Here is a 24,145-nt window from a genome sequence, read left to right on the forward strand (position 1 = left end):
CGAGATGAGTTTCGCGCTAATTCGAAAGACGAGATACGCCCCGAGGCCGCTCTAATCTCGTTCGTGCCGCGTTCGCAGTATTGCGATGAAAGGCGTACCTTAATTTTCGCCGTTCGTTCACGGCACGGAAACGTCGACGACGGGGAAAAAATCTCTGTTGAAATACGATGGATGGTAATGAGTCCGGCGTTCCGTGGCGACGCTTCGAACTCCACGGATTTCCAAAGTTATTCGAGAATTTTCTTTGTTCGACCTCCATCAACCGTTCCTCTCTCGCCAAACGGGATCGCCTTACAATTCCGCGAGCTTCGTCTTTGATTCCTTGGCCCTCGGAATAATACCTTAATTGAGACGTCCGTTCGCCGTCTTTCGCCGATGCAAATACCGGATTGATACATTTTGCCAAGAAAATTACCATTTTCTATGTCGTATTGTCAGCAATGCGATGCTATTGTGTTACGGTGTAGAGATTCTCACGCGATGGGTGAAGATCGTAGCGGTGTAAGTTAACGTCTCGAGAATTTGATTTTAATCAAGTACTTCGATGCTTATAAGTACCATTTTTTCCACTTTGTGGTTCATTAAATTGTAACTTGTACACCGCGCCGACACGCTTTCATGACTCGAAAAGATATAATGAAATTTTTATAATACTACACGTAGAACACCGTATTACGAAAACTGACAATGGACTGACTATTGTGACATATACTATATATTTCAAAAATTTTACACAGATCTTATAAAGATATCCCCCCCCCCCCAAAAAAAAGAAAAAAATGGGGATGCAACGTTTATTCTTTTCTCTTTTTGTTCCACTAGAAAGTAAAAGCAATAACAAAAAAAGGAGCAAAGACTCGAAAATCAGACTTAAAGGGAAAAATTAATTATATCTCGTCCTAACTGGAGGAAAGAAGCGTTCATAGATTTTCCATTTGATAGTCGGTAAAATTAACTTGCGCGCAAAGTTTTCAGTTGCTAATAGAGATTCAATATTTATAGTTTGTAAAGTTTTGGAAGAACTGTGCTAGAATCATGGTTCGAATCGATGTGTTGGTCCGCGTCTCGACTGGTATCTCGCATTTCCGCTGCATTTCGCACCGGAGAAGTTCGAAAACCTTCTTCGAGACTGTCCGCGATAGGGCCGACGCCTGGATAAAAGTGCGCGGTTAGTTTGTCCACGGTCGCCACCTCGTCGACCTTTCACCGTTTCACGTCCAGTCTTCGTAGAATCGCGCGGAACAAAGAGACGAAAAGCTGCTGTGAATTTCGAGACCGCCCGATCTTTGAAACGCGTTTGTCACTCGCAGCCAAGGTCCGTGTCGCGAGGGAAACCTAGACGCTCTACTTTTGGTCGATCGACGACGGATGATTCGACGGAGAAATCGTTTCCGGCGAGACGAGCGTCGCCAAGGGAGCAGCGAGGTCTCGAGCGTCTTTGGCTGCGATCAAAATTCACCAGGAGCTCTTCACCGTAATTCACCGTGACGACTGGAAGGCCTGGCTCACGCGAAGAAAACCTGAGAAAATCATCGTCGAGGACGTGCTCCTCGGCAAAAAGCTCAAATGTCAGGCGAATCCTTTTGTTCGCATACGTGTGCAGATAGCGGCGCACGCCGGCGACACGGTGCTGCGGGTTCATTTGTGCCGTGACAAGAAAGCCGGAGGAAGAGAGCAACGTACAGCTCGTTCAATAAGACTGGTACTGTTTGCAGGTTCGCTGTTAGGTAGTTTACGGAAAGAAATTTTTCCAAGATGATTTTCCACCCTCGAATGTGCTCTCTATCGCTCTTAGATATTACGCTATAATTGGGAAGAAGGCTAGGGGGACTCGCGTTTATAAGAAGTTAATTTTTTTTAAGCAAAATTTCACTCTTTATATATCCTATTAAATGAATTCTTAATAACTGGGTTCATTTATCATTTATCTGAACGTCAACTACTATTGTTACCCTGCGAATGTTTATGCACTTACGGAAAATTTACGTGTGCAATACGTGTAGATCGCACATGATCTACCGACATACGCAACATTTTCCAAGTAAGATACTCGTAATGATATCCAAAGAACGAGGCGAATCTCTATTCAGATTCCATATCTTCGCTTGCTTGCATGAAAATGTAAATTTTCATAAAAATCCGCGATCTATGTATCATATGAAAAAAATGATAGGTAGTAGGGAAAAAACGGTAAATTCTTCCTATATGCACTACTCTTGTCGCTTGACAGATTCATATGAACGAAATTTTACCATATGCGCTTGCTCCACTTTATCACGTGACACGATCAGTAGCTGCGGCCATCTAATAATTAATGTAGAATCGAAAATGCATGTGAGATTGATAATCCATTACAATCGATCGAACGTTTCTGCCAGTTTTGTGTGGCACGTCTTATCCGTGTGGCGACACGGACCATGGAACTTTCCAACGGCTCCGTGATACAAAGCGCTACGCCGTTAAAGCGCAACACGACGTACTGTCGATCTGTCATCGATATCTTCACGCTCCTTCCGCCGAATTTCTCGGAAGAGCATACACGCGCCAGCCGCGGCGGCACATCTAATGAACGCACGCTAGTGGGGATATCGATGGGCAACGAAGGGAAGAATCAGTTCGATCGGAAAAATAAGTTGTCGTCAAGCAGCGAGTTCTAGAAACGTCGATTCGCCTTCGGTCCGTTATTTTATCTACACAAAGAAGCTGGCATACGTGATCATAGGCGCGAACGGTGGCGTGACCCGAGCGTGGTGGGGTCGTCTCCCAGAGAAGACAGAAGAAAAAATCGAAGGGACAATCAGTATCATTTGAGGATTCGAACGGAACGCGTCGAGAGATTCCGACGAATAAAATTAAAGTCGCTTAGTCTAACGAATACATCGAGAGATACGATAAAGTCGGGTCGAATTATTGCAACAAACTAATTGTACTCGTCGTGTTAAATCATTTGTGACGTTTTCGTGGCAATATTAAATATCGTTAAATATACAAGTTTACGTTGACCCTGTCAATTCAGTGTTAAACTCGTTTGAATTACCGCTACCTATCTTAATCGAAACAGGGGAACGACTAATTCGCGGCGTCGATTATCAGAATCGTAGCGAGAATTTACGCCTCTCGCTGGCGCGTTTTCCTCGCGACCGCGCCTTTCCGCGAACGGTCGTAACAACGAGCGAGAGGAAACAGAGGAAGGGCTGGTTGGAAAAACAGTGTTTTGGCTCGAGGAATCCCTGGACGGCCCGTGAAACAGCCTGTAGCAAGAGGCAAGGAAAAAGAGAGGCAGGAATCGGACGATGGGGTGAGTCCGGTGGTGAAGGCGGTCGCAGAGAACGAGAGAATTTAATTTCTCGGTAACATTACACCTTAGGAGCCTTATTCCAGCGGCTTTGTGCGCCTCCAGGGGTGGCACAGAGAGACACTCGATCGCAGGACTCCATTTGCGGTTTAGCATAATGGAAATCCAACGCGCCCTCGGGGCCAACTCTCTTCTTCTCTTTCCGCTTTCTGCAGTGTCGAGCGAGCTACGCTTCCCGGCCAAGCTCTGTCTTCCGCGGAAAAATAAATAAGTTGGAGCAAACACCGACGCCCGACGACGCTTGATCTGTCTCGTGGACTCTCGAGATTACGATGGACCTGGTTTCTCCAGGCGCGTACAACGTTCGTCGATGGAGGGACGACGAGTGGCTCGCGAAATTAGGGTCAGGTAATCGTGGACCGTTTTCTTCTCCTTTTTCAAACAATTGCCCGTTATATTTGTATGAATGAGTTTTACACGAGGAAGTTTCGAGCGTTGTTTAGTGCGGAGTTACGGTACAACGTGAGTGTAAAACCCCTTCATTCGTCGTGCTAAAAGATTAAATAGAAAATTGCAAAATTCCATCGGAGAGGTTTCTAAATCTTCGATACTATCGCTACTATGATGAATCGGAATTATTCGAAGCAGCTGATTCTTCTGATAATACATCGTTCGTAGCACGACATCGCGTTGTCTGCTGCGTCGCTTCCTTCCTTCGTTTCAGCTCATCGTACAGACGCTATACAATCGCTATTATGATGTTTTTTTTTATTATTACATCATTATCGTTCTATTGTATTATTATCATCTACTTTTATCGATATCTAATGTCCGACTAATAGAATAAATTTGACCGTAAGTACGTAACATTTATTCCTATTGTCGGTTTCACGCACTTATGCTTTTGATATTTACGAATTTCCTTTTTACGCGGTCTTTTAGTAACAGACACGCAAGCTTCCTTCCTTCGTAACCGGCGTCGTTATGGTCGACATTTTAATTTTAACAGCGACGAAGCCGCAATTGGCTCGGAGGGTCACTGTCGACGTTTCTCCCCGTTGCTGGAGCTTAATGACCCCTAATGATGAGTTAAAAATACCCGATCCCCGACCAAGATCGAGGCAGGTCGAGGCCGTGACGAATACAAGGGAAAGGTAACTGGTGAAAAATCTGCAGAGTATCGTCGTCGTGGGGAATCACGAGAAATGGTATTGAGGATTGCGAGAACGATTTGCCATTGAAATTTGCGTGAAATGCTACGTAATTTATGGAGTAATGTTCATTACGCGAAATAAACGATCGCAATCGTTGATCGAAACAGAACTTTATTATATTTTAATTCGAATGACGATAATAACGGAGAAATTGCGACAGACGATTACTCGTCGTCGAAATATAACAAACAACCAACGAATATTCCGAGTTAATTGCTATTTAATTAATATGCAAATCACCGCGTGGCGAATCGGTCGTCTAGCAAGAGTTAACATTCGGTGCCGAAGGGAAAGAGAATGAACGGCGAATGCTCGAGCGAAGCGTGAATTTTTATGTCAGATCGTAGGAACTTTATATTTTATTATCGCACCATTTCCAACTTCAACGTGATCGATTTATCGTCGCTGTACTATATCGCCGTATCATAGGAATCGTTAATTGGAGTTGGTTGTAGTGATTTAGACGAAAGAAACCCTTAACTTCTAAATGACATATCCTTTAATTTTTTTTCGGGCTGTGTTGGGGAGACCGGAAGTTCTATGACAGATAACACGTGAGGTAGATCTATGGTACGAATGGTCCGCGTTCAAACGCGAGACGAAACGATTCATGAAGAAACGAGAGGTGGTACATTGGTCGCGTTCGTTGGCCATTTATTGGCGACGATTGCCGGGATCTTCCAACGATACGCAGGTAAAAGCGGGATGCTTTATTCTGCAGCGCGACCGAGATAACAAATTTTGATGCCTTAATGAACGCCGGATTAAATGTTCCGGCCTCATTAACTCGGCGGATCGGCGCGAAAAGCGAAGAAAAAGAGCTGGCCGTCTCGCCCGTAGGATATCGCCGGCTGAAAAAGAATTACACGGGTAATCACCTTGCAGCGCGGATAATTGCAATTGACGAACGGCACGAAGGGTTAACTTTCGCTTTGTCGGCGTCGAGAAAGCACGGCGCATAATGCACTGAAATTTGTTTCGATAACTCGCTTCCATTAGCAGGCAAATGGCTATGATGTACCTGTAGATACATAGTTGTCATTGTGGGTTCGATCGAAGAACAATTACAATCCCATTAGAGTAAAATAGTTTGGATTGGTTGCGCAGCGAAATAAGAACGCGTGCGAAATAAACTAAAGATAGCATCTTTTATTTGGAAATGAAATTAAACCGAGAACGATATTGGCGTTCTATTTTATTCAATTTAAGATTTAATCAACACACAGAAGCTTGATAAATTCGTCGATGGTATCGACCGGTGTTTGAATAAAATAGGATCTCATTTTCGAAATCGCAGCTTTTAGAACTGTGGCGACATGCATTTCGCTCGATGCTTCGTAACAAAATCAAGAGGTAATGGTTTTAGAACCATGATTATGACCATGAGTTAGAGAGTATCAAATATTTATCATTTAATCTACTCCAGTAGTAACCGTAATCAGGAATATCTAATCTAATTTGCAATTACATATGCGATTGTCATCTTAATATCGTTTATCGGTACATCGAATTATCTCTCTGTCTTAACTCTTGGCGAAATCTTTACATCGTTATTGTTTGATTTTTCAGTAGATATACATGGGATCGGCTTAAACGACGCAACGAGTCGTCCGACCAATTCTCGTCGACAATTTCTTATCATTCATCTTCCCCTTTCTTTTCTCTTTTTCCAGGGAGGCTGTGATGAGGGAAGCCGGTTAAAGGACCCTGTGTCGCGCAGGCGCCGGTAGGAGTACAGGAAAGATGCTGCCTTCCTCGAGAGCTTTATTAAGCCCGCTGCTGCTTCTAATCATCGCTGGAAGCACCGGTGCCTTCAGCTCCCGACAAGGAGGTAAGAAAACTCCGTTGGAAGATGTTTTGTCCTGAACAGCGGCAACAGCGATGGCGACGACGACGACGACAACGACGACGACGACGACGACGACGACGACGACGACGACGACGACGAGGACGTCGTCGCCGACGTCCCGCGTCCTTCGTCAATTTTCTGAAAGTTTCCCGGGTAAATCTGGTTAAGTCGTTGACCGAGTTTCCCCGTGGACCCCGGCTATCCTCGTTTCGACGAAGCAGTCGTCGTTCTCATCTCGCTCGAATTCTAGGCGTTTAACCATCCCGGCGTCGTTGAACGTTTCGCAACCGTCCGACCGGGATACTTGGAACGAAGATCGAGAACCTGTTGGATGACGACCCAGTTAGTCTCGTTTTTAAATTATGCGAGGCAAAAGGACGACGACCGTCGAGCCAAGTTCTCGGAATAATGGACGTCTCCCCGTTTCCTGTTGCGTTAACCCTAGGCGACGACCTCTTACCGCGCAATAAATATTCGCGCAACCAAGTGGCGACTGTTAAAAGAATGACAAGCCAAAGTTTGCCTTCTAGAACCATTCGTTCGTCGTCAGTTTTGTCGTTGTTAGAATGCTCGTGCAAATATCGAGCGAATCTGTTGTGCGTGGAATTTCGTTACGTGCTGTTTCCTCCGTCTGTTGTAACGCTCTTCTTTCCTTTTTGTTTGTAGAGGAAAATTTCGACGACTTATCGGCAACTTCTGTCCCAAATGCAAGATTTCTAGAACGTGGAAGATCCACGCAGATCCGCGAACGAAAATTTCGAAACGTGTAAAAGCGAGCTACGTTTTAATTCGCTGTGGCGTACGCGAAGCTAAGTAGAATCCGGCGGACGCATAACCGTTTCATAACCGATTCGCAAGACAACGGTGGCGCAGCCTTAATGCAAAGTGGCGCCCTTTCTCGGAATTACCGAGGGGGACGGACCTGCTGCTGAATTTACACGACCTTATTTCGGAAAAGCTCGCGCAACGCGTGCCTCCTCTCTGATAAAGTACATTAACGGAACGCGCGCGTGCTCCACGCACCTCCATGCAACGTTTCCGTGTCTTGTGCTATTCGCGATCCCTTTTCATCCGCTCCTTCTCCGTTCGTTTTCTATTTCCTTTTGCTGTGCCCCTCTGTCTGACTTCTTCGTCCTGTCGCGTGACCGCTGTTATCCTCTGTCTCTCCAGTCGTTTGTTCGCGTTTCGCTTTGCTTACTCTCGCACAGAGAACACCTCTTAGTGACCATTTCCTAGATTAAGGTCACCTGGAGAGCAAATAGTTGTTAGAGGTAGAAAGAGGAACTCGTAGTTCCGGCTAACGTTCAACTTCCGCTGTATGAACCCGTGTATGTGTGTATGTGTGGAAAACTACGCGCGAAACACCATCGCATTTCAGAGATACCGAAGAGATACGGCTTCTCTCGCGACCAGGCAACCGGGAATTTCTGCGACCTCCCTCCCTCTCCATGTAAACCTCGTTGTTTTCCTTCTCTCTCTTCTTCGTACTCTATTCGCTTTCCTCGTTCTCTCTCCCTTTGTCGGTGTCAGCTTTCGAAATGAGGGTGAGATACGTTTTCTAGCGTCACGAATGCCCGTTTCTGCCCGGAGACAAATTCGGTCATGTTTGGATCTCTCCTCTCCGCTTAAAAGGATTTCCAATTCAGATTGATTCTGTCGGATCATTTTATCGTATTTATACAAAGAATAGGAAAATGTTTGTTACAATGGAAGTCTATATCGTTAATGTTCGAACGACAGAAGAGAATCGACCGTGTGACGGAACTGTATGTGAAATTATTTCTGCAACTCTACCTATTTAGAATCGTGAGACTGCATGGCAGCCTAGGTGAATGAGTCTGTCTTTAGACCAGTTAGCGGTGCAATAAAAGTACAGGTCACCGTGAGTGATGCTACTGCACTTACGTACCAAAGGTATTGTGTTCGTGTATCGTGCATATTATCGCCGAAACTCTGACAAATCTCATAATAGTATCGAACATCCAGCAACATAGTAGCGCGTCCTTCGAAATAAGTGCTTAAACTACGATTTAAAAAAAGGATCTAAACTTCTCGATGAGAACTCTTGTATTACGTTCCAGCTTGCCTCTCGAGTATTCCGCGCAATGACCCTTGTAGTATCGTACACGAGCGATAAGCGAGTTTTTCGTTATATTTTCCTGTATCGGAACGAGCGGGGAAACGGAGGAAGAAGAAGAAAATCGTGAGCGACCGGTGTACGTGCCCTTACAGTTAACTATCGCCCAAGCTCCCTCGGTGACAATTTTCACAATTTTCTTCACAATTTTCCCCGCATCTGAAAATATCTTTCAATCGCAACGTGCAATTCGTACCGTTGCCGGATTACAGCTGCGCCCGCTGCCTCGTCGTGATTTTATTTCCGCGTGCGGCTCGCCCGAAAACGACGCCACTACCGTAACCCTTTAGACTCTACTAGGAGATGGCAGTTGCAGCCGCCCATTGACCCAGATCCCCGGCGGTGCACGAGCGGAATTTCGCGAAAAAATTCTCGCCGGGGCAAGACCTCGACCCCTTCGTGAATTAGGGTCGTTGAGAAGGGTGGTAACGTTTTTCAGTCACGCTCGAAACCTTTTTCTTCGACTATACTCGAGGAAAGTCGATGGTTGATCGACTCTAAATTTGCATCTGCGTTTCTCTCGTGACTCGACGTTAGAAGGTTGGCAGACCGCCAGATATATATCCAGTAGAGTAAAACGATCGGCCTAATCGCGGGGCAAATAACGTTATTAGATCTGTCTTGCGCGATTGGACCGATATCATTAGCGAAATTTTATAAGTCACAAATTGAGAATTCGTTAGTTTTTCTTTCCTATATTTTCTCAAAGCGACGGTAATAAGTTTGGTAAAGATTCGCCGGTGAATTCAATCGCATGCTTTTTACCTAAATCGTAAAACGAATTCTTACGTGGAAATAGTGTCCTTACCGATCACCGTTCTGTGTTTGAAAATACACATTGTACGACGAGTAGACGATTTCGAGTATGTATATTTCAAGAACAAAGGGGGAAATTTTAGAAACAAAAGGGAAAGATTTTTACGAGCTAACAATAAGAGGTTCAGTGCCATCTGCGAGGTCGCGCAAGCTGTCCTCAGCGTCTAATATAGAACCGACAATGGATATACCAGGAATACTCGGTTCAGCGAGTCGTTGTTTCGAGAGCTAGTGGCGCGATGACTCCTGACGTGTAGTGTCGGAAGGTTTTCGTTTTCCTTTAATCCTGTTCACTTGTACTGCGTCTGCCAAATTGCGCGAACGAAGACACGAGCATTAACCCTTGCTACGCAATAGTGTGTGCAAATGTCGTTGGAGCCGAAGATATTCGCGTAGCTTCTATTTGAAAAAAAAAAAGAAAGAATGTACAACGAACGTTAAGATGCAGTGAAAATAAAAACGAAATCTCTACTAGGAGGAACATTACGTGGAAGAGGTTTCTAATTGATCCTTTAAATATGACTGTCGTTGATTCGAGACATGAGAATAGTTCATTGATGATTCTATTTGACGTTGTATTTAGCTTTGTAAATCTTCTTTCTATTTGGCATAGGAAATTGACAAAAACTTACCCGTACTTAAGGGCTGAGTCGAGAAAATGGACGAATCTCGCGAAATGCGTCGCAGAGAGAGAGAGAGAGAGAGAGAGAGAGATAGTCAATGACCCGAGTTCAGTCCGGAAAAACCAGTTTAAATTGATTTTCTTTTTTCCCCCTTTTTTTTTTATAAATGTATTGGATGATACTGCAGAATAAATTTCCATTCAGCGGTGGTTTCAGGGATGGTTGCTCGTTACGGTATTTTTGATCGGTTGATGATTGTTAAATTACACAGAGAGAGATCGGTGATGGTCGAGAACCGGATACGATAATAAATAAAACCCACGTTGAAAAGTTATTTACTCTTTTCATTTTGAATCCGTTTTCGTCTTTTATGCGTTTTCATACTTTATTGGAAAAATCGGATTCTGCCACCATAATTCTACCGTTATACTAGAACGTTCAACTAATTGAATACTTATATCGCTGTCAATTTATTAAACTAATATATCGCCGTAAATAGCTACCGCGTAATTCATATCGGAGTACATATATAGTGCAGTTTAAGCTTCAAAAGTAAACTGAATTCATTGCTCGTGGCGTGTTTAATATTAGTAGGCGATCGCGTTACACCGCTTTTCACACAATAGAAGTATGTAAATACATATATTCCCGTGACCCACTCATTCGTTTTTGTATCTTTCTACTCGCGGTCGCTTCGAAATCTCACAGTGCGATGGATCGCTGTATTTACTTTCATACAGATTATAATATCGCGATACGTATGCAAAGAAAGAAAAGTGTTTACGGTATTAGAGTACTGTTTAAGACGATTTTGCAGGAAATGTCCCTTATCGGCAGACGCATCCAAATTTCTCTTAGTAACTTTGCCTTACAGTAAAATGCGAACCGATTTTGCCGTTGAAAAAATGAAACGTCCCCGTCATCGTACCCAAAATGTCGCACAGATATCTTACTGCTTCGAAAGCATCGAACGAAACGAAAAATGCGGCCGAAACGACTCGATGAATTGGCGCATGGGTCATAAAGCGATCCCTCTCGAAACGCAGCGTCTCCCTGTTTGAGTGCTAATCAACGTTCCCGTTTAAATTCAGGGCTGTCATGTGCGAAACGGCTGAACGCGCAGTTTCGATTCATCGACTCGGCCTGGATCGGGTCGCGGGGGCGGAGATCCCTTGAATTCCGGTCGAGCGTCGAAAAAGGGCGGGAAATGGAAACGCGCGGAAAAGTAGACCGATGCCTGGCGACACGTGCTAAACGGCAATAAGGCTGCGTTTCTGTCGATCGCGCGATACCGTTTGCGTATCGTAAATCCCGTATTATGCTGGCCGATTAAGGCAATTACCGAGAAACAGGATTGTGGAACAATGAACCTCGCCGATTGCTCTATCGTGCCGACATGCTCCACACGCCATTCCGTGAAAATTTGTCGCGTTTGTCTGCTAAATTTCCGCCGAGTGTAATAACGTTCTGTACTTGAAAACGGTGTTTGAGTCTGCTATTAGATCACGTTTACTATATTATCGGGAATAGTCGGTTAGTTTTGAAAAACAGAATTCGACGCTCCGACCGACTCGGCGACTAAATTTCATCGTCTTTGCTTTCGTTTACTATATTATTTTTTAATACGTTTAATCATCGCATAGCGGTAAAATATGCAAAGTATTCGATGCTCGCGATAACGATGATCCAACCGCCGGTGAACGAGGGTCAATAGTAGTTAATAGCGTTATTAACCTCGGAATTTTCAAAGAATATATGCATGACGATGACCAGAGTTTAACGAATAGGCGAAGGTTTTCTCATAATCTGTTTACAAAGTTCAGAGAAAATGTTCAAGTAGCGCTTTGATCTCTGACATCCAAAACGAACAGGTACCGATTGGAACGATTGATTCACGAGAACGAGTTTGCCCGATTTCGCTTCGAGATTCGTTTCGGTGACAAATAAAGTTTTTATCGAGTTTTCGCGACGATAAAGCTTGCCGGTATCGGACACTCGGGTGCATTTATTGGAAAGTTGTCGCGTGCGATGCGTGTTGCGATCGCGAAACATATCAAGGTTTTTGATGTCTTGGTTCGAGGCCTTATTCATGCCTCTGTTAAATAGAAGACGCTCTACGAAATAGAGTTAACAACTCTACCGTACCGTTCAGAAACTACGTTAATCGATTTCATAAATCGAAGAGTACGGAAAAGTGTTTCAAGTACGTAATTTGTTCCTCGAGGATTGTACGTCAAACGCGCAGGTACCAATGAAATAAAGAAAACTGATAAAACTTGGACTTGGTCACTTTACGTTCCGAGAGGCTGTTATTTTCGTGAAATTTCTACCAGCGTACGTTACACGCATGCGCTTCTCCATGGTTAAACCAACTCCAAGTAGTCCAATGCGTTAAACGGCATCAGGTTGCGAATAAAATAGCGACAGGTTAGAAATACATCGACGAAAGTTTCCACGGTTCTAATCTGGACGATGCCTTGTCCGAAAGGCAAGACACAGTGCGAAACCGTTCTAAGCCGTGGGGACCAGCTTTTGTCAATTTAAAGCGTTTAAGCTGCAAGAACTCGGGACGCGAAAGGCGACACAACGAAACGAGCCGAGGCTTGCAATTACCACGCTCGTTTACGTCGGCGTACGCTTTAATAAAGCGAAGTATAATCGCGACGTACTGCGAGGTAAACCCGGCGAGGAACGAAAAAGAGAGAACAGAGGACAGACGTGTCGGGCCGAGTCACAGAAGTGGCCTCGTTCGAAAAGGATTCGTAATTAAGCGGCGGAGTACGACGGTTGTCCACGCGTCACGACGCATCGTCCGCCGTTTGTTCGCGCTTTGATCTTGACTGACGACGCGCGAGACGCACCCTGTCGAGAGATCGCGTTTATTCCCCACATAATTCCTTTTCGCGCTTATTGACCGACCACGGTTGAAAACGCGCCCGCTTAGCCGGCAAATCCGGAAAATACTCAACCTGCACGCAGCACCGGTTTCAAGTATCAAACAACCAATGTACTGTACGTGCCATCAACGTTTTATCCACTGTATCGACTAAAATTGGAAAAAGAAGTGTTTGTTTTAATGCCAATTTGATTCCTATGTTTGCACCTTTCAATTCTATTTTCATTATATCGCGTTCTCTATACGCAATTTGTTTAGTAACTTAAGAAATCATACTGTTCAACTATGCGTAATATATTAGGTGCAATTTTCATTTTGATTAGGCGCAGTATTGTTCAGAAAGTCAGTAATACAGATTTACTGTCTCCAAAGACATGACTTTGATATGTGAACCAATGGCTGAAGTTAAAGATCGCGTCAAGTTACCAAGAATGGTAAAATTCTTTGTCGAATATTGCATTTCTTCGCGGTTGAGCGGTATAGACGTTGAATACACGGTTTTATACGTGTTAAAATTATTATTTTTTCTTAACAAAGAAGGAAGACGCTCGAAATATCGAATCAATATTATTTGTTCCATGTGCTCTATGCAGTTTCTGTAATTCCACTACATATACCTTGAACAAAGTTCGATTACAAAGTTATCCGTGTCGAATTTTAAAGTCCCGAGCGGCGAGAATAAAAAAGAGAAAAAGAAAACACAAAGTCGCTTCTGGCAACACGTCTCGAAGCGATCTCTGGCGATCTCACGGGCTACAGGGCTTTTTCCGCGTTTCGTTTTCGACTTCTTGTTCCTCGCTTCTCTGGCCGCTCTTCCAACAACTTGCTGCCGCTGTTCGCGCAAGTGGCCGTCAGATAAAACTCGTCGAACTGAAGTCCCCGGACACGGTAACTTCTGGCGAGAAGTCTAGAGGAGCGATAAGGGTCGCGCGGCGTGAAAATTCCACGAGGCTGCGAGACGGCGCGCGAGCACCGTGCGTTTTCCCTTTATGTTTTAGTTTCAGTCTGATAAATTGTTTACTCGTCCAGGAAAAGTTTCAAAGTGACCTCGCCATCCCCTTGTCTCTTGGCGACATCATAATGACCGGCGCGATGCTCTTTTTCTCCCGCGTCGGACAGCCGCGACCGTGTCGTTTGGTCGAGAAACTCCGTTCCAGTTTCCTCGAAAAAAAAAGAACGAGAAATTTGCGGCGGAAAGTTTCTGCCGTGAAAGGTACCGTTAAGCAAATCCTCTGGTAGAACTGGGCCAATTTGCTGCGGTTATACGTAATACCCGTGCTTGTGGGTCGAACTGCCTTCGTAAGTATACCGTCCAGAAAACGAATACGAACAATGGAAAAGGGATCTGTCACTTTCCATTTACCGGTGCAAAGTTATCCATCGCAAGATTAGCTACATTCGGATAGTACGCGAGGGTGAGAGGAGAAGGCAGATAAGCGGATGAGTGTGGCTTTATCTTATTTCTCATAGATACGGTACGGTACAATTACAATCGTAGCCACGACTATCGGTCGAAAGTTTCATAGCTAAACTCATCCTCGCAAATAGGATCACATTATATTAGTAACACGCGACGATAAGTGAGAAAGAGAAGTAGTTTCCTAACTATTTTCTAATCTTCGCAAAGTACTACTTCATGCTCGTGGTACTTAACTGTCGGCACTAGCTAACGTTTGACAGAAATAAAAAGTCAGGCGTGTTGCTTGGCTATAAAATCTAACGGAAGATTGGCGATTGGCAAAGAGGAAAATCGTGGCGAAGCATTATGGGCAGTCGCGACTGCAAGGACAAGATATCGGGACGGAGAGAAATACAGAGGCCGACAGAATTAATATTTCATACGTAGAAAAACAATAACGCGAATGGCAACGTGAACCCGGTTGGATCGAGCAGATTTAATTTCTTAAAAGCTAGTGCATTTCGAGATCCTGCTTTTACCCGGCATGTCGGGCGTACATTTGCTTTGCGCGGGTACGCGAGAGGAGCCGTCGCGAATGAAAGATAACGAGAGGCAGAGCAGCGCAGGCCACGGAATAAATTTTCCTAATAAAAATTTGTCGGTCCACGCTTCACCAGCGCGGATCCTAGCGCCGTCGCGATTCTCAACGTTTCGAGAGAAGGTTGAAAAACTGTCTCGAGAAGCTCTTTGTTTAAGGAAACGGAGCTCGAGTACGAACTGGTACGAGGAAAATAGCCATTGACTCTTTTCAGTCTCCTTCCTTTTATTTAATTTATTTTATTTTATTGATTTCGAATAAATATAATTTCGGACTATCGATAGCGCGCATACCCAGACGTTGATTAATTTTTCAATGCGCGTAATCGCGCCGTTAAAAAATTGAACAGATGCATCTTCTTTGGTGGTGAGTATAAATAATAAGCGTGATCGTTTACGAGGCCGCCGTGCGAATCGTTATTAATGGACTTTCGGTAAAAGCAACGCTCTTTTTATATCACCGTGATATAAATCGCTTTATTCCCGCTATGAGGGCTATAAGCTATAAATAATTTGGTGGCCGAGGTTTTTCAACCCCCTCTACGTACGCTGGCTGGCTGGTAATCCTCCATATTTAAGCTCTATCTATCGGGTCAATGAGAACCCATCGACTAGTGATTCTATCACGAGCTCGAGCGGACAGTCGCACAAATTTATTCCTTATCTAGACGCGCTACTCGAGGAATCGAGTAAAACGTGGGATCAATTAATTCGAATATTCCTTGCCCTTCTAGTGAAATCGTGGGCGAAACGAAATACTTGGATGGTATTACCTCGTTAATAGACGTATGTTCTGGGACTACGACTATTAACGACGTAGATATTCCGAGAATTGCCGGCTATTATCTCTGTTTCTAAATCCATGCACCTCGGGAATTTGATTAAAGTAATACAATGTTCCTGTGCTCTTGAAAATATTCTGTCATCGGCATTTGTCCATTTTTCGAGACACGACGCTGATTGAAATATTTAAAGTTACTCGCGATATTTTTACCTCTTTAAGTAAGGTTGTATCGAACAATTTGTTGCAATTAGACGAAGAGAAAGAAAGATGAGGCAAAGAAAGCGATAAAAAGAATTTCAGTTTTCTTGAATTTCAAGATGATAACCAGGACATTTTAAGTAGGGAGGATAGAATTGCGAAGCGAAAGATATAATCTTCCTATTTTGACGACTCGCTGCTAACCGAGACAGTAACGAAAGTAGCTTTCGGGCGAGAATGACAGAGTTTCGCACGCCAGATCTCTGTCTGTGCAGTTACCGGTCGTGTCTACCGCACCACGGATGAAGGATCGTGGCGCGGCGCGTAAATAATAGAAAGAGCTGGTTGACAAAAATTCCTGGGAACTGCCGAAACGAGCGACGCTCTCGTTCCGGAGAAAAACGTGGCTGCGCAGCAAGTTCTCGCGGCCATGGCGATCGCCGTATAAAATGACACCGACCGTGGCGATGCGCTCTGATGAAACATACAATATACGTATACGTGTGCATAGCATGTATAGATGCGTTCGGCGAAGAGAGAGAGCACGCGGCAGAAACATTTAATTCTGTTTGCGGCGAGCGTAGAACAACGCCGGTGCCAGAATAGAAGATCGGAGACAAATGGTCGCGCATACTTAGCGAGCACTTGACTGTGACAAACTACCTCCGCATATACACAGTGGGAGAAGACTCGGTGGAAACGTGGCCTCATACCGAAGCCCGCAACTTGCGACAACGACAGACCCAACCGAACCCCGAACAGGGCGAAAGAGAAAGAGAGTGTAGCGTTGTTCGTAAATTGTGCTCCGCGGAATGCCGAGTCGTCGTCGGGCTTCCGCGCCGTGGTTTAAACCCTTGCGGATTGCCAGGATGAGAACGAAGAGGAGAACGTGACGGCAACGTTCGACGACGACGACGACGACGACGACGACGACGACGACGGCCAACGCGCCGGAGTAAATGAAAATTTTATTACTTCGATATTTGCTGACGCTCACATTATTTTTTTCTACTAGATTACTACTGATCACGGTTATACGTTGATACATCGGATGACGGTCCTTAGGTTTTGTGTCGTGCCTAATGTTTCATCCGAGTTTGAAAGATAGGGTTCTCTGTCTTGTAGTAAGGAGAGCGCCGCGGGTATTCGTGTGTTTATGAGAAATTGAAATATGCAAAATATATACGATCTAGCCCTTGCAATATTTAGTAGACGAGATAAGTCTCTGTCTATATTCCATTTATTTAGTCATATTCATAAGAATATCACTTTTTATAAATAAACATCCATGATTTAGTTATATGTATATGCAGTTGGAATTTTTATCCATTTATTCATTTGAAATATATACTGAGGCGTATAATTGTCTTTGTTTCAGGTAGGTAGACATTCGCATCGAGTAACAATTACTTGGAGTAAGTAATCCAGATCTCGATTATCCGTAAAAAGATAGATGCGACTACTTTGGAATATTTAGAATTACACGGTGTTCTAATTTTCTCTGGAAGATTAATTATCCAATATAAAAAGAATTACGCGAATCTAATCGTTCCGATTAGCGGCGATAATCGTAGTCTAATGCTCGGCGATCACGAGCAGATCATGCGAAACGCAAACAATTTCGCGGCGTGTTGCGCGTTTACATCGATGCCAGGGATCGATGGTAGGGAAAAGGAAGAAGACGCGGACGGTTCATGAATATTCCGCGGGACTCGACTGTTCTTTCGTGCTCGGCCATTTTTCAAACGGTCGAGACAAAGTATTTTGGTACGATGCCAGGTGGATGGAAAGGAACCGAGCTACGTGCTTATCCTTCGAGGATCTCCGATTTCTCGCTCATTATCGACGTGTAGTTTGTTAGTCCCTTTGATTCCCTGTCCACAAGAGGAACGAAGATGAATCGCGAATTAGGATAGAACCGTATCTACCATTTTCGAGCGTAAAGGATGCTGGTTTGAGAAAAAGCAGAAAATCTCTTTATCCCATCGGTTTATAGCAATCGGTTACCCATTTTCATTTCTACTTTAATAATTTTTTATATATTTTATAAGAATACGAAAATAAAATCGTACGGAGAAAATTTTAGTTTTCAACTAGGATACCCATTTGTTCTAAGCGTTCTTGGATAAATCAAACATAGCGCGATAGTTTCATTTCTATTCAATCTTCTATTAAAATCCTCGATCTCCCATTTTTATCTCCTATCAAGCGCTATTATAAATAATTACTCCTAAGGATTATTTGAAACCACTATTACTATAGTGACTGTGCGTATCGGATTATCAACGTGAAAAGCTTAACGATCTCTATTGTTCGTCTGTTGCCGTAAAATCGAATTAGGGGAAAGGGTCTACTCAATATGAAACTAAATAAAACATCATAGAGATTCAAAAACAATTTACGATCCAATCTATAAGAATTATGCTTGACATGCCAGGCACAGTGGTTTTCGAAGCGACAAATGGAAGCAGAGTGAATCGCATGATGTTTTCAAGCAGAGGGATGCAGTCGATGAGTACCGGTGATTTCGTTTCACTGATGGCAATTTTCCACGAACGACAACGTTCGTTACATTTTCACGTTTTTGTTACGTTCTTCGTTACGTTTTAACAAAACGCGACGGGCTGTTATTCGCAATATCCTGACTGTTAAATTGAACATAGTGATCCGTTTCCTCCTTTGATTCGTCGAAAGATTTATGGAATAATGTTTAGAACGATTTGCATAGATCACAATTGAACAATCGTATGTCAGAATTAACCATTTCTATAATCGGAATTGTAATTTTATTATTATCGTGCAGGATATCACGCGAATTTCACGGATTCGCTTCTAAACGATGTAGCGTTCAATGGCCGAAGAGGGTTAATCGTTCGTTGGAAAAGCGTTGAAAAGCCGGTGACCGAATTAGTCGTTACACGTCATTAAATATCAGAGTTGGCGCAGCAGCGATCCCGTACACCTACGCCTATCACAAAATACGTGTTTCGCAAAGTAACGATGCCTGTTAAGCCCAATTTGTTATAACGTTTCTTGATTGCATGTTCAACCTGCACTTTACGAGAAATTAATCTTCGTTTAGTCAGAACTTTGGAAGATCCTCCAATTTATATAAATATTTCAGATTCCAGGTGGAAAGTTGAAAATTTCTAATCGAGAAATACATATGGATAATTTCATGGTCGAAATTTGCAAACTCTCAGAGTGAAAGGTTTGAAAATCGACGTGAATATTCTGTTTATTAAATCTAATTCCAATTTCGAGCGGCAATTTGCAGGAGCGCGGGACAACCGGTCGTTCGTTAATCGTTTGACAGACGGGGCTTCTGATTATTATTATTATATTTATCGCGCAGCTTGGCCGGACGACGAGTTTTTAATTCGCGCATCCGATTCACCGGCATTGTGTTCGCCACGGCACTGGCTCCGTGGTCGGGATTTTTGTTTTTGTTTCCCTTCCCCTGGTCACTCTCTTTGCCCTGCTATTTTTATGCACGGCCATTTAACGAGGAAATTTGTCGGACGGTGAAATATCTCTTTTGTCCTGGCGGTGCGACAGGCGGCTCTCGATTATTTTGCCATCGCCCCGCCAGCGATGCTCGCACAGCGAAAATCTCTCTGATCCGCGTCGCTCGGGTCTCTCTTCCTTTCCGCGCTTTCCGTTCATCGCCTCAGCCGCGCGTTTTTCCACGGCCCACTGAAAAACTCCGCTTGCCTGTTTCGGGAACGCGAGAGCGCGGCCGAGCCTCGCAGTTGCCTCTGCTTGCCCCGTGTTTTTCTCTGCGTAGGATCGGCTTTCCAATTAACTCGCGCCACTCCAATATAATATTCATTTTTGTCGATTAATATCGCTCCGCGTCAAAAATATTGTATCGATGTCTTCTTATTATCCTTCTTTTAGAGAGACAAGCGTAGTTGTTTCGAGAAGAGTGACACAGGGCTATTTCGACGTTAAAGTTTGCACGGAGCAATTCAATTTATGTGATATTAAGAGACACTATTAGGTTTTAATACGGTGATAAAAGAATGAGAAGATATCGTGTACTTTAGGTGGCAGGAAAATATGCCAGAAAAGAGGAAATCCGCAGGGATATCGTGCAATCGAACCTAACTCTTATCCTTTGGTAATGATTGTCGCAAATAATTGTGCTTGCCAGCTCTATCAATATTTCTTATCTATTAACTAACCACGAAGCAGGTCTCGAATTGGATGGGAAAACGCCGGTTCTCTTAGTGGAGCGCGCTTAATTCCGCTGTTTATATTCGGCACGGTTGGCTCGTTTATTTATATTCATCCCTCTTAAGGCAGCGTTGTTGCAGCCGCTAATAAATTTATATCGATCCCAGGTCGGTCGAGGTCGTCGGAGGCCTCGGCAAAGGCGAGGGAAGTGGGAATTCGCAGGTTACAGGGAACGCTACGTTCCACGTGGCCGGATCAATCTAAATTCGCATTATTGCCGAGAAGCTAGGTGCGATACACCGTACGATCCGACACCTAATACGGGTAATTCCGGTTTATTAGGCCGAACCGCATTAGGTTTCCGGTTTATTAGCTCGGAACCGAGCCTCCGCGCGTCCATCGTTCTCAACGGCAGCTCGTTCTCGCGCTCTCGCGTTCATCGATTCGGCTACCTCCGCTTCCCGCGGCCGCGTTGTCCCGGTTTACTTCATTAATTCGATCGTTCTAGTTTCGAACGCCCTTCTCCGTCGTCTTCGCCTCCGTATCCGCCTCCTCCGACTCCGCTTCCGCGGGCTCAAGTGCTCCTTTGAAACCGAGACAAATCGGATTCCGCGGCGGGACACCGGTAGTTGGTGAACTTTTGCAGCATCGCCTCACCGAGCACACGCGCTCTTTCCCGTTTCCTGTTAGGCTGCCGTGTCGCGGTATTTTCGCCATCAGGCGCCGCGACATGTGCAGTTTCGCGGCGCCATCATCAGAGCGCCCGTGTTTATCGTTCGTGGCAGGCTTATACTGCTGCAACCGTCTATAAATGCGTAAGAGGCAAAACCATAGAGGAAAGGAGTAGTGCGCGTTCCGTGTCGGTTATGTCGCGTTTCCATCCGACAGCGACAGTGTATTTAACGGCAGAATTTTCTTGTTCGAGCAGCTTTATACTCGCGTAAATTTACCTTTACCTTCGCGTAAAGTGTCGATAGATACTTTCATCGCTTTTAGATACAGTGCATCTTTCTTTGTTTGACTCGTCAGCTCAACGGGCACTGGAATAGATTATTTTATAGCGAAGGCCGAATGTTCTTACCTCTGTGTGATGATTGAATCGAGATAAGAGGTAAAATCATTCGCTACTAGGGACAAAACAATCGATAATTAACGAACGTCACGCGTGAAACTAGGTGAAAGACGTTTCTTCCTTTCTATTGCTCTTTTCTGACTCGTTCTCTGTTCTCTTTCTCCTCCCAAATTACATGCAACAGCGTGTTTATATTTCAAGGCGAGCTCTTTTCTTTTTCTCGCCTATCCTCGTTTTAGTCCGATGAATTTTTCAATTAACTCAAGGCGGCCGGTCGAAATCGAAGGCGAAGAAGCCGAGGCGCACGATGAATCGGATATTAACCGGAAATCGAACGCGTCCGCCGCTTCGGAGCAACAACATTTCCTTGGGATTTCTTATTTTAATTATCGCGAGGTAACGTTCTTCTCGCGTGTAGACTCGTTCAATAGTTTCAGCGAACACGAAACATGGCACGATTGGTGCGCGTTCGAACGTGACAGAAGATCGGCGTGTCGACGAGCTTCCAACGAGGGGGCGTGAACCCCTGTTTTGATTATACGTTGAAAAATGAGTTATCACTGCGGTCGCTGCATCTTGACGGTTAAATAAATTGACGATGGCAGGCACAGTGAACCAAATTTTCGCTTAAAAATTATTTCCATGATCTTGGAATTTATTTAAAACTTGGAGCTGGAACGAACGACGCGACTACGCGAATACCTTGTCCGAATTCCTTAACGCGATATAAGAAGGGAAAAAATTCAAAGTTAGGAAATGACAAGGTTTACCGTGAAACGGGTGCTCTGGTGCAGCCAGCACGATACACGAAATAAGACGCGCGAGGCGGCCGACTTTGAATTTTCCGTAGGACGGCCGACGATTCGGTGGAGCCTTTGATCGCAGAACGGAGACGTCCTTTCTTCTTCCAGAACAGCAGAGCGATTTAGGCCCTCGAGCGTTCCCGAAATTCCAGAAGGAATTGCTCGTCTCCTCCCGTTCCTCCTCCTTCTGCCTCGTTTCTTCCCGGTAACTCATAACGAAATGACAGAGTGACTCGTCACCAGCGATTCTCCTCTTCTCCCTTTACCGCTCAGTTCGTCTTTCTGCCTCCTTATTTCACTCTCGTTTCATTCTTCGCCTACTCTCTCCTCCTCTTATCTTTTTTGCATCCGTCCTTCTCTCTCTCTCTCTCTCTCTCTCTCTCTCGTTTTCTCCTCGATCAAGAGAAACCTGATGCTCGAAACGCGGCGCAAGTCTCAAGAATCGTACAAAGGCGTCGGCCGTTGAGAGAACGATTCTTCGCTCGGGCCGCAATTTACGTCGCGAGAAGTAATTGCGAACAGCCGAAGAACTTAGTATCAATGTCTAGCTACTGGTCTTCGTTGGAGAAAGTACTTACTTACATGGTCGGATCCATGGCGCACATTTATTCGCGTTGCTCGTGCGCTTTTCCGCTCTTCGATAGCTGCGAACTCACGATTGCGCCAAGTCCAAGGGAACTCATAAGCCACCGAAATCCTTCACCTTGTCAGCTTTGTCAGTTTCGTTCACCTAGAAGTCCAGCGATATTTCTCGTCGGTTGAAGGTTCCCCGACCCAAGTTACGCCGTCGAGCGAGATCGACAAATTGCAACGAATTGTGCAACTCCGTTTCGAAGAAGGAGCAACCGGTCAACCCGAGTTTCTTAAGCGCAACGAATTTGCTCGACTAAACGAACTTTCGACAAGTGAGTGCTGCAACAGTTGCTTTATAACTGTGGAATTAACGCTTTTTCCACGCCTGTGTATCATCTTTAACGACGATGCGCTGTCGTTCGTTTTCCTTTCGAAGCTAATGTTTTATTACGTCTTCCCACAGACGTTAGACAGCAATTCGATTTCCAAGGATTAATTTAGTTAACGATCAAGTGGATTATACTTGCTTTCTAGTCGCACTAGTCGAAATTAAATCAACGCGCGATAATTACGTCGTTTCTTCGGTCGCGGCGAGCTTTTAAATCGACTTACGATAGCAGTCTTTGTTTTATGCAAATCTTTCCGTTCACATTTAATTTGACGTGGGATATATTTAACCGTTATCCCGGCGCTTCCAACGACCCTCCTTAAAATAAGAATGGTGACGTGCGATTAATTCTGTTTTCCAAGCAGTCGGTGAACGTCCCGCTCCCGCTCACTAAATTTACCAAACGTTCTCGTCTTCCTTTCGTCGTGTTTTTTCGGACAGCCGGTATTTTTAGTCCTGGTAACAATAACCAGCGTTGACCGTTTTTCGTTTAGGGAACCTTAATCTTAAACGTCAAACCGGGTTTAAAATACCATGCGTGATTTATTTCCGGCAATGTTCGTTTCTCTATTTGAGTCACTCTACCGATGGTAATATTTTGGATAATTTAAACCCTTAATCATCGTATTTTCTTCTTTTTCTCCGAGCGTTACTGATTTAACAGTTATTCCTGCTGCTGCTGCTGCTGCTGCTGCTGCTGAAAGCTTGTTGTTCTTTCTCAATTAGGCTAAACCTACCGCAAACCTTGGAAGAAAAGTCACGTTTCAAAGAGAGGAAATAGCTTAAAAGAGTCTGTACATGAAATAGACCTCCGACCAACGTAATCTTCCCCTTCTGTTTTTCAATGTCCCATTTCTCCATTACTTTTTGCTCTCTATTTCCATTCTCGGTACTCGCTACCTCATACGATCGCTGCTTTTGAGCACTTTGGTCCTGTCACCCCTTAACAACCGTAACTCTCTGCCTGCTTCGAAACAACGTCCCATTCTTCGTTCTACTTAAAACTCGTGTACGTGCGCCGTCTACGTTCGGTTCAGGTAACCAACATCGTACACTTTTTTCTCTTTGCGTTTCCTCGTCGCGTACAAACGCGAAAATTGCACGAGACGCTGGTACGCCGTAAAAGTCCGCAAAAGTAAACGTCGCAGTCGTTCTCGAATTGCGAAATCACGGCCCTCTGGTGCACATTTTGTTGATGTGAAAAACGTTGAAAAATCACGAATCGAATACCGATGAGATACCAGAGATAGAAACTTGCTTTTGAAACGAGATCGACGTAAGAAAATAAAGGAAGCGGCGATGATCATATTTTAGCTAATCGC

General features: G+C 44.4%; 1 protein-coding gene across 2 annotated transcripts in view; it reads left to right on the plus strand.

The window, feature by feature from the left end:
* LOC117161352 (uncharacterized) overlaps nucleotides 1-24,145 on the plus strand; it is a 257,777-nt gene that overhangs the window by 122,763 nt on the left and 110,869 nt on the right. For both annotated transcript variants that reach the window (XM_033342808.2, XM_076626278.1), the window contains exon 3: nucleotides 6,183-6,340. In XM_033342808.2, the coding sequence (XP_033198699.1) occupies nucleotides 6,253-6,340 (88 nt within the window). In that variant the 5' untranslated portion in view covers nucleotides 6,183-6,252. The remainder of the gene's footprint in view (nucleotides 1-6,182; nucleotides 6,341-24,145) is intronic.

This window comes from Bombus vancouverensis, chromosome 18 (assembly GCF_051014615.1).
Source record: "Bombus vancouverensis nearcticus chromosome 18, iyBomVanc1_principal, whole genome shotgun sequence".
Lineage (NCBI taxonomy): Eukaryota > Metazoa > Arthropoda > Insecta > Hymenoptera > Apidae > Bombus > Bombus vancouverensis.